General features: G+C 38.7%; 1 protein-coding gene across 1 annotated transcript in view; it reads right to left on the bottom strand.

Moving 5' to 3' along the window:
• Positions 1-1,851: 1,851 nt before the first annotated feature.
• Positions 1,852-17,537, bottom strand: part of FAM184A (family with sequence similarity 184 member A) — a 56,518-nt gene continuing 40,832 nt past the window's right edge. Inside the window, exons 13-19 of the mRNA XM_026041849.1 lie at positions 14,969-15,096; positions 11,920-12,104; positions 11,299-11,445; positions 8,210-8,327; positions 7,379-7,483; positions 3,963-4,162; positions 1,852-2,258 (exon numbers count right to left, since the gene is read on the bottom strand). Of these exons, the coding sequence (XP_025897634.1) occupies positions 2,177-2,258; positions 3,963-4,162; positions 7,379-7,483; positions 8,210-8,327; positions 11,299-11,445; positions 11,920-12,104; positions 14,969-15,096 (965 nt within the window). The 3' untranslated portion in view covers positions 1,852-2,176. The remainder of the gene's footprint in view (positions 2,259-3,962; positions 4,163-7,378; positions 7,484-8,209; positions 8,328-11,298; positions 11,446-11,919; positions 12,105-14,968; positions 15,097-17,537) is intronic.

The raw sequence follows: 17,537 nt of genomic DNA, 5'->3' as shown, positions 1-17,537 counted from the left end.
TGCCACACCAGGCGCGTAGCAGCATCACGGGATAATGTCCTACAATGATCCTATACCAACCCGAAATGACGACATCCGTCACGGTTTTTCAGGAATCTATTTTGCAGAGCTGTCCATGCCATCAACAGCAACTGAGTTTTTGCTAATGTGTCCTTCTTTAATGCAGGACTGCTCGGACCCACACTCAGTGCTTGCTGACTTTTGCAGACAGGAGTGCAGCGGTTCCCGGCCGCCACTTCCCCCTGGCGGCAACTCCTGCGTTAACCTCTGGTGTAGAAGTCTGCCAAAAATACAGATACGAACAAGGAAGGCAAGTGCAAATGTCATTGCCTCCTAGTGGCCCTTTACAGCAATTAATTCTGTATGTAAATATGTACAAATGAAGGGAGTAGAGGAAGGAGGAGAAGAGCGGGGCCTTTTAAACAACTCGCAGAGCATGCACGAAAAAAGTACACCACACTCGTTTCAGAACATTGTAACAAAATGATCTAGTGTCTTTTATTTGGGAAACAGCCAAGAAATCTGTAGTTTTGCCTAATATGGCTTTCTTCTAAAATTAAAAAGTTGCATATACCTACATTTGAGTCCGAGTACAGAAAAGCTGCTGTATGCATCCTTAATCCAGGTCAGCATCACCAGAATACAGCTTTCAATGGAGTTTTCAAGCTGAATTACAAGATACAAGTTTTAAAATGTTCATTTAGAATATTTTATATTGTTTATATGAAAACATACAAATCTTTCATTTATACATATACTACATAGAAAATTCATTGCAATTAGCAAGTATCTTAATTTGGGTATTTACCTCTGTGCATATGGGGAAAAGAAAAAAAGGATATAGTCAGGGCTTCAGAAGAAACAATCAAGTCCAATAACCTTTGTATATGCCAACTAAAACATTATTTAACTAATAGCTCAAACAATTTTTGCTGCTTTTAAAAGATAAAGAGATTCAGCTTAAAAATACATTCATAAAACAAAGAGACAATTTTCTCCCTGAGACTACCAGTGTGAGTTACTTTGTGGTAATCTTTGAATGAAAAAACATAAATATTAAAGACAGTAAGCTTTGTTTTTCTATATGCTGCCTCAAATTTCTGGATTAACACTGGTATCATAAAAGGTGTAGACTGGAGAATCATGCTCGCTAGCCAAAAAAAGCAGGTGGTTCATAGATCAGTTGCAGAAGAAGGAAAAAAAACTCTTTAATCTAGACAACACACTGTAAAGTAAGATTTAATGAAAGATCTATACCTTGCACTGGTATGTATGAATGGACACATTTTTGTCTTTGCATTTCAGGCATGAATTTTACCCAAAGCAGGACAGCCAGATCAAAAGCTGGAGTCTTGATTTACGCAGAGAAACTCAGCAGACTATTCCAGATTTCCCAAGCATTTACCGTGGTTGGTATTCATTAAACAAACACGTAATTTTTGAGAACAGCTTCTGGTTAAACTCAGTGTCAAAATGTTAAGTTCTAAGCAGAGGGCAAAGACTGACGAGCAGTAGGTAAGAAACTTAAACCTCTCAATGAAGATTTTCCCTGTTGTTAGCACATGTCACAACCGCCCAGCTCGGGGGCCAGCAGCGACACTGGCCCCGATTCCCTTCACATTCACCCTTCGGGTTGTTAGGGAGAGGTCGGTTGTTTAAAGTGCTACAAGGTAACAGAGTAGAATTGGGCAGGATTAAACACGTCCTGTCTTAACTGCGAGACAGACAGAAATATATGWTTTTTTTCCTTTTATAATTTAAATCATATTTATAATAACCATGCAATTACAGTATTTTCTCTGGGGGAGAAGGGAGGGTGGGGAGGGAAGGGGAAGCCTTACCTGAAAACAAAGAAAACACATCTTCATAGGCAAAAGGGGGAAAGCATTATGTTCGTTCTACCAAAATTTATTATGTAGTAATTACAAAGTTTAAAGATTCTTCCGTTTCAAATAAAAATAATAGTTATAATTACACACATTTATATAGTACCATGTCAAGTGATTCCAACAAATATCACGTGAAATACAGTGCATTTTCAAATCAGAAAGACAAATACTTTCTCATTCACAGTGTTGGACAAAGTACGGGAAAGCTTGTTCGCGGGAGGGTTTACTTCAGGTCATGCTGTTAGAGAGAGCGCAGGCGCCGCCGAGCCACGAGGCCGAGCCGTCCCTCAGAAGGTGAAGTAGCGAGCGAGCCACTCCTGGCGCTGCGGGTCTGGAGAAGCCTCCGGGGACGCCTCAGTCTGAGGAGGGCTGAAGTCACAGAGAGAGAGAGAAATCTGACCCACGGCTAAACAGCGAGCGCGGAAGTTAAAGGGAAGGAAGCTCAAAAGCACACGGTCTATCCACGCCATGGATTAACTGATTATCCACATGCCTTAAGCTACGGTGTCGGGTCCCCCTGCGGAATGTGTCAGCATCCACTCCATTGGAGAGCACCAGCAGCACAGACAGCTCAGATCGGAAGCCACATTACCAACCAGGCAGCAAATAATATTTTGGGGAAACTGCATTTTAAAATCTCATCAGCAACTSCAAGTTTTGGGGGAGAATAAAAAGAGTTTTCTTGGAAAAGTGTGACTGTAGAAGCTCCTCTTTTAGCATCCTTTTCCTGTGGTAAAGGTAATTTTCAGGAATATGATGCCAGCATCATATTCTTAGACATGTGCTCACAGGGACTGGTTGGCAACTGAACAAAAGTACACGCTAGTTTAATACTTTACACAAACCACACTGAAATATCACTTGCATTGTTTCATGCACACATTTAAAATATGCTAATATACCAGGATGAAAGGAACCGGTGCACTGCAAACAAGATCTGTTCCTCCTTGAGCACTCCCCATTTCTCAAAAAATAGATGAAATTTAAGTTTGATGACACAATTAGACCCCCTTGTGAATAAAATAATCCCTACTGTATTACTGGATAATGCAGGGCAGAAAACAATTTGCAAGGGAAACTCCAGCATCACAGCGCCTAAGCTCATGCACATGCACGCGACAGGTATCTAAGCACACTCATGCAYGTCACATGCAAAGGAAAAAGCAAGCAATCAATATATTTAACAAAAGATTGTTTTGTTGAAATACATTATTTTTAGGTATCTATTGTATATTCTACTACTTGCTGCCCTTTAAAATTAGGGGTTGCTATGTCCCTTTCACATCTAACCCAGAGGAGAGGGTCAGCCACCAAGTGTGGGCCTGGTCTCTACAAACTACTTTCAACTGCCAACTCAGGAGGCAAGACACCAACACYTACAAAACACAGAGCCCAGCATTTCTTTGGGGAATTTAGTACGTAGGCACACCAGCCAAAATAGTTAGAAATCCTCTCTCATAAGTACCTTTTTTAAAATTAATAATTCACTCTACCAATTCTTGAGAGAATCAATTGAAAGTTTAACGTTGGTTTCACTTATAGGAAGCCCACCGTTAAACCTCCGAGCATGCACGTTTCTTGCTGCTGCAGTGAAGCTGTGCTTAGGAAACAGTTTGATACAGGTGAGGAAAGGGGAAACACCAAACATTCACATAGCACAGAAAACAGTTTTCTTGCATAAAAAAAACATTACCACACAGTGCTGAAGAAAAGAAAACCCTGTGCTAATATCARTTCTTAAATGACAATCAGTAAATAACACCAACATGTAAAACAATTGTTCATGTGAGTAAACAATTGGCAGCACATGAATTAAGGTGTCGAGAGAGGTTTTCAAAGTTGAGTATTCAAGACAGGTGAGAGAATACTTCACATTTCCAGAAGGTTTACAATAGAAAGGAATACTGTAAAGAGGTTACAGGTAGAGTGTAAAAAAATTAAAATTTCATAGTAGTATTTGTATTTCAGAAAGGTCCGTAAACAAGCGGGATTCAGCTAAACAGGAATGCAAAATTTTTCTGAATTAAGAAGGAAAAAAACAACAAAAAAAAAGACTGGTGAGGCAGTGCTCACCTCCAAAACGTCTTGGGCTCTTTGGGTGGTATTGGCTGTGGTAGTGGTTTGCTGCTGCTGAACTCAATATCGTGGATGGGTGAGTTGGGAATGGGGTCCAGGCGGTTAGGATGTCCATTGCCCACTCCACTAGACTCCATGGCACTTAGATTGGGGACACTCACAAACCTGTTTGTCGATTTATCGTTCTTCTTCTTTTGCTGCATTGAAAACAACAAACGTGAGGAAAGCCCCTTGCACCACGACAGAGGAGGGCATCTGCAGACTGAGGGTTTTGCTGCTCCTTGTTCTCATCWTTTGGATGGGGAGCAACTGACACAGAGCTCGATATTTTTCTACTTGTATTTTAACTGTTTGCTTTGATCTGCACTGAACAGCAGAAACTTGCACAGACCATTCAAATGTCCAAGAAGGTGATTACRTTATTAAGAACTAGTTTAATCATGAATGAGTGTATAATCTTTAAAGATTTTCCTGTATAAAACATTGGAGATGGTAAGTTTTCCACAAACTATCATTCAGTCTGTTAAGCCTTTCATTTTTACTTAAATTCTTCCTTAGCATTAACGATTAATGACACCACTCTGCTGTCCAATGTGTTTCATCTCATTACTTAAGTACATTTTGGTAAGTGAAACACGGAACCTAGAAAATCAAGTGCATTAAAGCACTGATGCCCTCCTCATTAGCAAACATTATAGCCGTACTCTTAAAAATTAAAAAAAAAAGAAAAAAGAAAAAAAGAAATTAGAAAAATAAGAAAATACCCTTATACCATTGTTCAATTTCCTGCACACAAGAAAAAACTCCAGACTTCTAATTCTACAGCTAACACTTCTTGACACCAGATGGCACAACTGGACTTCTTTTTTAGGACTCTGCTTACTCCTATCGACTGACTCAAAAACACTCAAGAATTATCCTGATGTTACTGTTCTACTATCCATAATACATCTCACACCAAGGAATGATACTCATCCTCTCCACTGTCACAGATACTTCAGTGCAGATCAAGTAGTTCTCTAGTTCTATAGCTTTATTGTGAACTGCCACAAGTATTTCTTGACTTCTATCGAACATGCCATGTACAGTTACTTCAAAAAAATCTCTATTACTGTCTTAATTTATTCTCACGAATCATATATGAAGTATATAACATAATATATGTTGAGTTTTTAAATAAATACTATCCTTCAATTACACATATAAAACTCTAACTAAGCAACTAGAAAACMAAGCGTAAGAACTTTAACTCGTGTAATCTGAAGCTGACAGACAGGCGGGATCTGCACTTGAGGCAGAGCTGCCCTGCTCAGAGGGGCGGCAGCAGCCGCAGCTCCAGGCGGCCGCAGGGCCGCAGGTTGAGCCCCCGGCCACGGAGCCGCCCGCCGGCTCCCCAGAGCCCGACCTGCCCAGGCCGGCGCCTCGCACCTGCCTTGGCTTTTGGCAAGGGATCCACAAAGCGACAAGAGTTAGAGCCATCGGCAGCACAGGATTAAACTAGGATCACCCATAYGCTTTACTTCAAGCTGAAAAAGCTGAAGTAACACTGCTGTGGAAGAGTAGTTTAGCAGGAGTAACCAAGTATGTTAAACACATRAGGCAATATACACTGTATTTACAACTGTGTACTTCTCAGGTAGCTTATTTCTGGAAAGTTATTTTCAGACATTCTAAATTTTYCTGAATATATTATCCATATAAATGCTCAGAAAAAAATATAATTTATATCTTCTTCTATATAAAACTATCTGCTTCTGAAGAAGTTAAATTTGGAGAGATAGGATTATATGTGTAGTTTCCATGAAATTCATGCCAAGTATTATGAAACGTGAGATCTAACGATATAATACTGAACATATCCATTGCACGAGTTTGAGAGCCTGTAAGATATATACACACACACACACAAATACACACATTGCAATGGTTCTAATTGTGTGCTAATATGCAAAGCCTGTAGTAACTCATAATTTCTGTTTTTCTTATTACAAAAAAAGCAAAAAGAGCAAGGTTTTCACTTTCTTTGTGATTCATTCTCCAGTAACATAGTATGCACTTTGACAAACTTAAGTAACAGAGCCCACAGTTAACAAAATGAGAGACCAAATGTTTTGGCATACAAGACAGTATTAAAACCYTAACAATTCTTAGTGATACAAGTATATGATAAAAGTGAAATTATCACTTTGGAAATCTGATGCTGCAGTAATTCTCACAAACGCTTCAGATTTCACACAGAACACAAGCTGATGCACTCGACAGCTAAACCCGGCACCTGCTCTAGTCAACTGTGCTCTAAGCTTCACYGGCTGTTCTTAGACATCCCTTTACTGTAGCTGGTGCTCAGATACACAGTGCACGTGTGGGAACTGTCCTACATCCCGGCATTGGCACTGGATCTTCAACGGGCTTTCAACGTTGCTGACTTCTCAAGCGCACAAGGGATGTTTTGAGTCCAACTGTTTTCCAAAATCTGTACGAACTGTTTAATTCCTAGTCAATGGGGGGTCCCTAATCCACATTAATCTTGGTAACTGAAGCTCTAGGTGATCTCAGCTGCTTACACTGTGCCCTTCGGGTTACTCCCTTCACCTTTCCACACGCTTCCGTCTCTCATCCCTCTCCACGCAGGTGTAGCGGCCGAGGAGCTGCTGAACGCTGCACTATGTGGTGGAGGAGTCCTCCTTCCTGCCGAGGTGGGGAAAGGGAACAGGGGCGACCCTCTGGCTGCTGGAGCCACACGCAGGACGCCTGCTCCCCRTGGGGGCTGCTCCCCGCAGGGTGCCCGAGGCCCCAGGAGGCACCGGGGCTCCCGCCGCAGCCGGGGCAGCGGGAAGGCCAGGGCTGCCCGCCCCTCCGGCCACTTCACACCCCTTCTCCATTATTGCTCCATCTCACTCACTCTCATTCCATGCCCTTCTCATACTCTTTCCTTTCCTCTTTTACCTTTCTTCTTTTTTTTTTTTTCCTCCCCTTTGTCTTTTTTTTTTCTAATGGTCTTCCTTCCTAAGCACCACCTAAAAAATAAAATTGCCCTCCCACTTTCCAAATTAACCAAGGAAAATGATGAAAGCAATATAGTGCTCCCAGATTTTACTGTCCTCTATTCATAYGCCACAATTCTGTCTTCTATAGACTTTCTTTCACTTTTCTACTGAGATTTTGCAGTTTTGTGTCATCCATGCCTAGAAAATTAGGGCAACAATATCAGTGGATCCTTAAACAACATAATAGAAACAAACACACCTACACAAAGAGAGACAAATAATAAACTATGTTCCTTCTTTTGAACATTTCTTTAAATAAAAGTGATATATGTACACACAAACACACACATATATATACTTCTTTTTATTATATTCTAAGTTAGATTTCTTTTTCTTCACTTTAGCATTGAAGTCCATGGAACATACCTTCACCAATGGATTAATAACACCAACATTAGGGCTTGCATTAAACACTTTGTTGTAGTTAGTCTCCCTGTTAACTAGTTCCAGTTGATAGAACTTTTTGTCCTCCTAAAAGAAGAGCAAATAGAAACTTCTTTTTATGCATTTTCAATCAGTGGCCAAACCTGTCTATGAAATTATTTGAAATAAATTTATTTAAATTTTAAAGAAAACTACATTTCTATTGATCATGTTTCATATTTAATATATTTTATATACTATTATATGTAAACACCAGATCATTTCTATTTATGCAATTCCATTGTATGTTTTACCCTTTCGAATGAGCACAGCCTTACGGATTATTGGGAAAGATTTCTGGTAGTTAACCTAAATTTTTTATTAATTCAAATTTCCTGACTCCTACGTGGTTGGCTCTGAATCAATTACAGATCACACTAATCTGTCAGGCCGCCTGGGATCCGARTTTGGGAAGCTCAGGGCATCAGGAAGTTTGAGACCTAACACAAGAAGCTACTTCTTACCTGGTGTTCATGCCTTACTACTTCTTATTCCAGGATTGCAGCTAGGATATGTCTGCTGAAGGTCATACTGCAATTATTTTAATTAGTATTTTAACCTATGTTTGTAATTAGGCATTATGCTTGAGTTTGTAAGAAAACCTCTTCATCTAATTAATTTTACTGAGTCACTGACAATCACAAGGCTAAAATGTGAAAGCATATGAAGATATGCTAGCAGAACTGGTACTTTAAATGCATTTTAAACACTCTGAATTAGATTAACATTTATATCTGCCATGACACTAAACCAAGAGAGCATAAAAAGCCTTACAATCAATTTCTTTATGAGCTGGTCCCTCTCTGCAATTAGGTCTTTCAGCTCTGAGATAAGCTGCAAATCTTCTGGTCTTGATTCTCTGCTTTTATATTTTTCTTCCATTTCTTCTAAACTTTATAGGAAAGAAAAAATAGTCCTTTTAGCCTGACCCAGTGTTAAAAGATGAGAGAGTAAAGTCATATCTTTGATTAGTACAAAAGACATTTCAGGGAGTAAAAACAGAAACGACTTGCATTTCATCTCAAAGTAACATTTCCACGTTATTGTTCACTTTTACTTAAAATTTCAATAAAGGCTGCATCTTTACTACAGAAAGCAGTAACCAGGACCAATTTCCAAATCCTTAACATCCTTTCTGTATAAGCAGTACCAGGTGTTAGGAAAAAAACACCTCTTGGAAGCCAGAGTGAAAATGAGGCACTCAAATATATAGACTGTAGAGTTACAGATTATGCAGAGAACACAGATTCTTATGTATAATGCAGGGTCTACATTGTATTGTATTTAATATTAATGTAAATTTTGAAAAGCTGGCAACTGAATGGCTGGGTGAGCAAAGCCATATCATTTTATTTTAACAGATATCTATGTTGAATGAAGATGCATGTTTATGATACTGGAGAAACAGGACAGACAGACAAGGTTGGCACCATCTTCCTGAGCTCGTGAGGAGCACAGTGAGACACAGCTATCCAAGGTTAGGGAAGGCTAACACGTAGCTAACTCCTCTCCACAAATCTACTTAGCACCATTAGGGATGGAAATAAAGGAATAAGCTGCAAAAGAAGAGCAATAAACATCCAGGTATTAGAATATTGGGATTAAGAGGAAAGTAACAGTTGAGGAAAGTAACAAGAGCAACAGTAACACCCAGGTATTAGAATATTGGGATTAGGAGGAAAATAACAGTTGAGAAACACTTGAAATAATATGAGAATATTTGAAATGCTTGGTGAAAAGCATTAAAGGAGAGAACTGAAATAAGCCAACTAAGAGAACAAATACAGCAGTAACAGCATACACCTCCTTGTTGTTTCTTCATAAAGGGAGAAGTCYTGAAGACAAAAGACACTTCCAAATGATTGCTCGTCTCTCAAACACATCTCTCGTAATGCTAAACGCTGTTCAAAAGAAAACTACTGGAATACCTGTCTACCACAGGTAGCCTTTGGGTAGATTAGCATACTAAGTCTCAGAAYAGGAAATTTAAAAAGCTTAGTTAAAAAAAAAGAAAAAAAAACACAGAAAAAAACCCTCTAAATCTAAGGTGTCTAGTCAGATCAAACTTAATTCCACAAGACATCCTGAAGCAGACGTAATATCTGATTTTAAACAAGTATTTTCCCCTCAGAAGCAGCTGTGTAATTTTGACTTTGTGTTGCATTACAGGAAACAGTGCATGTTAAATTATTTATAACCTTCAAATAAGCTGTGCATAACTTGAGGAGATTATATAATGTATTTATTTAAAACACTGTGAATCTGAGCAACATGACTGTTTTTATTTGCAGRAAAGAATGCTTGACTCAGCAGAACATAAATATGCTCAGCTGGCTTAATTCTGTGCATACATTTTATGCTGGGTTAAGCTATTGTGTATAAATCCTCAGAGTATAATACATAGTCATGCACAGCTGTCATTTTATTTTGAGATGTTGCAGAGAACTATTTTTGCTGTTTCAAAGAGATATCATGCAATTTATGGAATCTAGCTGCAGAATTTAATTAATAAGACCTCCTCTAAACTCTTATGACCTAGATTCTCCATGTCACAAAAGTTCACAAGATTGTGTTTTAGGTAGGGCAGAGATCATTAGTACAGAAATCTTCATATAGAACACACTATTTTTTCCAAGGAGTTCCTCCTTGGCCAGCTAATTGCTATAAAGCAAGCACAGAGACCGCACTGGGAGCGAGGACCCAGCACAGGGCACTCTCTGTTTGCTGCCCTTGTGCCACTAGGAGCAGAGCTGCTTTCCTGCAGCTCCAGGCTGCACGAGGACCGAGCACGGGAAGCAAACTCAGCCCTCAGGACACTAAAAGCCAGCCTGGGGTACAAGTTGGGGTGTTTGGGGTGGCTGCAGCACCTGTTGGTGGTGGCTGCCACAGGCCTGTTGCTCACACAGGAAGAACGCAGTGAAACGGTGACAGAACTTACTGACAGGCAGGTTACCCCCCAGTTCCTATAGCACAAGAGCAAGCACGTGCGTGAGGACAAAGCAGGAAGAGCTACTCTTTTATACTTTTGGGTGCTGCTATTTTTAAGGCAAAATAAGATRCTGTCCAGTGTTTTAAGTTCTAAGTGGGCATTTGTGGTTTACTGTGCATTAAGAATTGATATTTACTGAGAAAGGTGGTGTATCACATACTGGATCCACTTTTGACTCTTCTCTGTCATAAATGTTTAATGCTGATATTAGTGTTTCCTGACGGAAGGGATTTGTGAGTGAGCTACAACATAAACAGAGGAGAGAAAGAAGTATGTGGAAGATAGGAACCAGTAGCTGAACATTACCTTTACTGCACTCCTCCTGCCTAGGGGTGGTCTAACCCAGGTGACATTTTGACTGGGGCAATGTGAACATTCTGCTGTTCGTATGCTTGGAACATTCCTTTCAGGTTCTTATTGAAAGCACCAGGAGAAGTTTTAAACTTTTCTTATGTAAYGAATCAGAAAATGTCTGCACCGCTCAATTCACTCAGTATAACCAGCCATTTTTATAATAGATACTATGCTATTTATAAACTTAAAAAAGAAACTTTTGTTCTCAAAAAGGATAAATTGAGAAAAAAAGAAACCGCATTTTCTCTAATTTTCTAAGAGTTGCACAGATTGAATACTTTTTTTTTYCTACTTAATTTTTTGTTTGCTTCAAATCCATCATAATTTATTTTGGTAAATCCCCCTGGAGCTTCCAGGAGGTATGTTGTCCAAAGAATGCAAGATTCGGCCCCACATTTGAGTGCATATTTTTTGCATATCTGTACCTCTGCAATAGTTTTGATAACCTGTGGACACTGGAATAAACTATTGTTCACTGAAATGCGGCTACATATGAACTTTTTTACGCAATAAAACTTACGAAATTTGTAAAGCTGAATTAATTTCCTTGAGCAGCTCTTGGGTCTTATTAAAATCTGCCAGCATGCTTTGTTTCTCTCTGATGTGATCTGCTGTCAAGACATCCAGCTCTTTCTCATGTTTCTTGCTTAAATCTTGCTCATGTATCCTGTTTGATTTATTTTTGTTGAGAAAAGAGTTATTCTAAAATCAGACTGTTGGTTCATCAAGATTTTCTGCTAGGCTTTTAATGACTTTCACGCAATAGCAGACAACACAGAAAGGGATTTCAGAATCATCAAAACCTACTACTTACTGTCCCCTCTATTCTTCTAGCTTATTTCGTGGGAAACACACATCTCCTTTAATGCTTTTTAAAATAAAGAAACACAATGAATTTTTAAAAAAACACTTGAGAGGACTGTAACTCAAATAAGCCAAAATATGTTATTGAAATGCAGTTTAACTGTATCGTAACATTCACTAAGTTTACTAGTAATGGACATTGCTTTTTCTAAAGAAGATTAAGCAGGATATGACACCACTTGACTAAAAGCTTAAACTGAAAGCCACAAATGATAAAATACCTTAAGGAAAATAATATGGGACAGAATTTTTAAGCTTTGAGTAAATAAAATCATACCTGATCTGTTGGTTGGATTCACTGCGTATTCTAAGAACTTCTTTCCCTTTAAACTCTAGTTCCTTGGTCAGGGCACTTATATTCTCATGAAGATGCAGAATCTCTTTATCCAGCTCAGCTATATGATGGTCTCGGTGCCTTAGTTCATCTTGCAAATCTGATATTCGACATAAAAATTCTTTCTCCTATAATATAAGTAGCAGCAGCAAAAAGTACTTTATTAGAGTTGTCTCTCAGAAGCACAGCACTGGCTTTAGGAAGATGGTAGTAGATGGAGTAGAACTGTCCATTCACTGGACACTTCTTTTTTTCCACTTTTTGGATGTGGATACAAATTGTAATTGAAACTAAGAGACTTTGGTTTTTCACTGGGTAGAAAAGCAATTAATGAATAAATCAAAGTAATGTAACAAATGCAATTCTTGAGAGAAGATAAAAGGTATCACCTTGTGTGAAGCAAAAAGGAGTGCTGAATGAACTACAGAAACTTTTTTACAGGACACAGCAATCCTTCATTCACTGGGTATACTTCAATCTGCACAGGAAATCGGACATGTCTTACAAACAGAAAGACCAGTTTTTCTTTGATCTGGACAGTTTTTTAATCAATCCAAGTGCTCTTCATTTTCCACATGGATAGTATTTTGGTAGTTTTTTTAGTAATTCCAATAGCTTAATAGAAGGAGAGGCAATGTCCAGCCTCACCTTCACCCCCACGGGGCTCATGTTGACAACTACTAAACAGGTTTTAATCAGCTGGAATAAAAGTAAGTAGCGACTTGTGAATTGGTGCTGAAATGCTAGAATCAGCAACTTAACTGCTGATGTTAAGTTCCTATTGCACATTGGTGCTAATTCTGTAATGTTTTTACAGCAAAATACATGTCTAATCCAGTACTAGTGCATTTTCCTTTGGAACCCCAGCAGTTATATTCATGTCCAATCTGGTCAATTTTTGTCTATTTTCCTGGTTTCTCTTGTGCAGGTCAAGAGTGCTCCTCGTGGGTTACTCCAGGAAATGAACATTTAAGTGYGTATCTTGTCCTAAGTCCCCAAGGAAACATACAAGGGTTTTAGCAAACCAGCATTTCCAGAAAAAGATTTATTGGCAACTAATCATCAGATAAACAACATGAACCAATGACCAATGCAGGATGTTGACGGGTGGTTTGTTCACCAGAGTTTTTGATTTGGCCATAGTGAAAAGCTGTATATGGGAGTACAGAGATGGGCATCTACATAAGGGACTCTGCAAAGGTTTTCAACCTAGAAAGGCCCATATGATACCGTATCTTGGTGACTGACCACAAAAAAGTGAAAAAAAAAACAAGTGAAAGAACAAAACAAAACAAAAACCTCTTATGAGGAAACAAAAGGACAGTCATAGTTAGATGGAAAAGCATAAGATGTGTGCACTGCTCCAACACACAGTGATTCAAGTCTTCTCTCATAGACCTATAAGTACAAACATATATATATATATATGTGTGTGTGTGTGTGTGTGTGTGTACACACACACACCATATATAGATATATATGCTGGTATGTGTCCATCTAAGCAAGCCACTTATGTATGTTTTCTTTCTTTTTTTTTTTTTTCTCCAAAAAAAAATCTGTTGGTAGAAAACAGCATTTCAAATGTCCTTAGTTTTATGTATGCTTTCAATGTATACTGGATTTATAATGTATCCAATAAATCAATCAAGTAATTTATTTTGCATTAGAAATTCTAATGCGCTTAACTTCTGGGAGATTATTCATTCTAATTCATTTATGCATCCATGGGAAGCTTTTCTGGAATCCATYTGGATCCCATCCTAATGATTTTGATGATTCTGCTTGTTTTAGAATAAGTCTGTAATAAAATTAACTACTTCATTTTTTGCAGGGTTCTCCACTGCCATCCATTCAACTTTTTCAGCTCCACAATTAATGATTATATCGTTTGCACAAACAGGCAAGTCACAGACCTTTCAAAGTAGTTTTATGTAAAATTGCATGGTTTTCAGCCTTCATGCATTCAGGAAATACAAATATATTCTAAGGTATACTTGTATAGCACAACCTTAAAAATAGTACCTTAAAAATAACTATGCTTCCCTACACAAAAACTACATAAAGGTTGTAAGAAAAGTATGTGAATATAACTTTTCCACTGCACTAAGAATTTTAAAAAATCAGCAAATATAATCATCCTTTTCTGATATTCTTCTCTGCTTCCACTTTCATGATGAAGCATTCTAATACAGGAAACCAGTTAACTGTTAATTTGACGCATACTTAAAGCATACGGCATATCACTAAAACAGAAGCTGGGGAGCTCACTATACTAAGTCCAAAGTATTTGGCATTTTGTAGGATCAAATCCTTGATTTTGCACTTTGTTTCTAACACATCTGCATGGCTTGCTCTAGGCTTAACAAAACACAACTACATTTACTTAAATCCTGCATGTTTCTTTCACTGCAGATCGCACCTCCCCTTTGTCTCTCATGCTGGTTTACAGGCATGAGCACTAAACGGGAGAAGGAAGGAGTCACCTTTTACTGTGCTCTTTGTGTGCATATGAAGGCTAAGTACCTGTTTCATCTACCAATACATTTCTAAAAGCACTGCACCTCTCTGCTACCAGACTATTTGTAAAGCAATCCTGAAAAGCCTCCTCTATATTCAAAAGAGAAATAATTTCCTGGTCCTCTTATTTCCATGGCTCTCATTCAATGGAGGTGAAGCTTTAAATGTTTAGTTACTACTTGTAAAACTGATTCTGCACAAACCTCAGCATACTCTGAGACGCCTGGGAAGTTGCCTGAGAGGAAACTGCCCTAACTGGGAATATTTTATAAGTCTCCTAGGGAAGTTTGCTGAAGGAAGAGAAAGTTAAGGTGGCAAATTTACCTCACTGGCAAGTGTGCAGAATCTACTGGTGCAGGCTGGCTCTGAAGGATTCAATTCCTCCCTGCGCATTCCTAAGTTACTGCCTCCAAGCTAACAGAAACCCAGTGCTGACGATGCGTTTTTACAGTAAGTTCCCAGTAAAACCTCATACCTGCCGTCTGCCGAGTTCGATGCTTCTCTCGAGCTCCAGCTTGGCAGCCACCAGCTCCTGCTGGTGATTGTGCCTCAGCTGGTCGATTGCTGCCGCGTGCTGGTGGTTTAGCTCCGAGCGCAGGGACGCTGGTTACCGGGGATAAAAGAAGAAGTCTAGTTTGCAGATGTTTTAGTTAACTGTAACAGACCAGCTCCTTCAAGCACTGCTGCTCACCCGACACACACACACACTGTTTATGGCAACCATGTGTTAAATTTCAATTTAGTAGGTTGTACTTGCTGCACGTCTGCAGCCAGACTATTGAGAATCAGATCTGTTCCATGTTAAAACGGAAATTAGAATAAAACTCAGGATGATGGCTTCTGCTTCCTGCTCCAAACACAGGGCCTATTACATAAAAACATTTATGACCAGATTTGAAAATAGAACTTAATTTTCCAAGTGCATATACCTGAGCGCATTATTCAAGCTCAATTACTCAGGTATAGGTAACAGAACAAACATACAACTTCACTTCTGCAAAGGGGTTACTTATGTACGTACTCAACCATCTGTACATCTGAAATTAGAATCTTAAAAAGCATCTGCAAAAGAAACCTCTTTAAAGAACAAGTCTCTAAATGCAGTCTCTACTGAATTCTTACCTGTGTCCGTTTGCTTTTGCCATTATTCTAACAAAAACTCCCCAACTACGCTACATAGGGAAACTCACACTCTTTTAATACATTTGTTCTCTTGAAAATAGTTAGTAGGGAAAGCCTTATGTGTATTCTCACTTTACAGAAGGGGAAATGAGGAGAACACAGGTGAAGTGACCTCCCTTAGAAGTCTGTTGCAGTCAGGGGGTTCCAGCCGATCTCTTGAGCTTACTCAACAGATTATTCTTCTTCCTTTGAACTATGTTACACTTTCTCCTCATATTTAGTATTTACTTTTTGGGTAAAAAAATAACAAATAAATAAGAATATGTGGTTGAGTTTTGTAAGTTCATCACTATAAAGATCTTTTCTCCATTTTTGATTTTATTAGCTCTGACACTGACATTCAAAATATCAAWTTGGTAAATACTACTGCATTAATTTTTTCCTACGTTTTCTGTCAATTGCTCTCAACACTACATGTTAATTGTGATTCATTTATACTGGTCAGGTAATTCATGGTTCTGAAATACTTTCTTAAGCCTTTATTAAAATTGCTCTCCACTTCTTCTTATACCTTCAGTGGCCTTGTTCACTAGATCCTGTAATCTAAATATTCACTGTCATAGGTTAAGCAGGTGAAAGAGWTTTCAATTTTCCTTTTCTGGGTCCTTTACCACAGGGATATCCTTGCCTAGATGCATGCTAAACTTTTACTCATGATCACAAGCAAGGATGAAATACTACTTTCCAGCTGCAGCACTTGCCTCTAATTATGAGTTGTGCTGCTTTTGAGGAAAATAAGTTTGTGTTATCTTCCTCTGCACTATATGGAAGATCTGGATATAATCCTCAACTCAATCTTCTCATTCAATGGACATATTGATTTTGTTGCTAAGCTGCATGTCAGATGCATTTTTAAAACATTTTGAGAGTCTCTCCTTACTTGAAAATGACCCAACTAACTCTGTAGTGCTTACTTTGGTTTTCTCGCCCACTCCTTTTCTATAAAGATATCTTTGCTGGTGTCAGCTCATTCCGTATTAACCGCACTCTGCCAGGGCTTACAAGCCCCACTCTAAACCCCACTGGTTTTAGTTGAAAATCCCCAAAGCAATGAGCAGTTACCAGCAGAGTATCAACGCTGCAGTTAGCAAGAATTTGGGCTGAAGCTGCCTTTAGTCAGCTTGCAATTCCATTTTGAATTTTTTAACTGTCATTTTTCTATGCACGTAAACAAATTGCCAAGTCAGAAGCACACAAATAATTCAAAGACATGCAGGAGGCACTCCAACTGCACTACAACCCCTGCATGAGCCCAATCCACCAGACATCTTAGGATACCAACAATTTTCAGCCCAGGAAATTCCCAAATCAAGAGTTTGTCTTAGCGTCCAAGGATTTTTTTTTTTCTCTCTCCCATACGCTTGTCTAGATTAAACTTGTGTAACTAAAGGATTTTTTTTTTTTTTTTTTTTTTTTTTTATAGTGGGAAGCCTGAGCTAATCAAAGTGGAAAAGATGCTGAGCGAATCGAGAGAATTAAAAGGAAGAGAGACGATGTCTCCTGACAGGACTGAAATTTTTATTCTGATGTGCACTTTACAAGCTGTGCATGCATTCCTCAAGAGGACAAATGTTCCCTAACCACAAAGAAACCCATAGCATTTGCAGTGCTAACCACTTGATACGCAGCACACATGAAGAAAGCAGTGGTTAGAAGTGACACAATTAGTAACTGTGCTTCCTGACACTCTGCTGTAGAGAGAGACTGCCAGGGCTCACACTTCTAAAAAACCACTGCATGTATAAAGCTAAACAACTATTCAGCTGTTCTATTTCTGACCCTTTCTGAAATATTCTCCATCATTAAATTTGGTCACTTATTCTGAAAAAACTTAAGGTTAGATTTTCAAAAGTGACCCATTT

This window comes from Nothoprocta perdicaria, unplaced genomic scaffold, assembly GCF_003342845.1.
Source record: "Nothoprocta perdicaria isolate Ctin4 unplaced genomic scaffold, notPer1 scaffold_296, whole genome shotgun sequence".
Taxonomy (NCBI): domain Eukaryota; kingdom Metazoa; phylum Chordata; class Aves; order Tinamiformes; family Tinamidae; genus Nothoprocta; species Nothoprocta perdicaria.
This window is presented reverse-complemented; position numbering and strand designations above follow the sequence as displayed.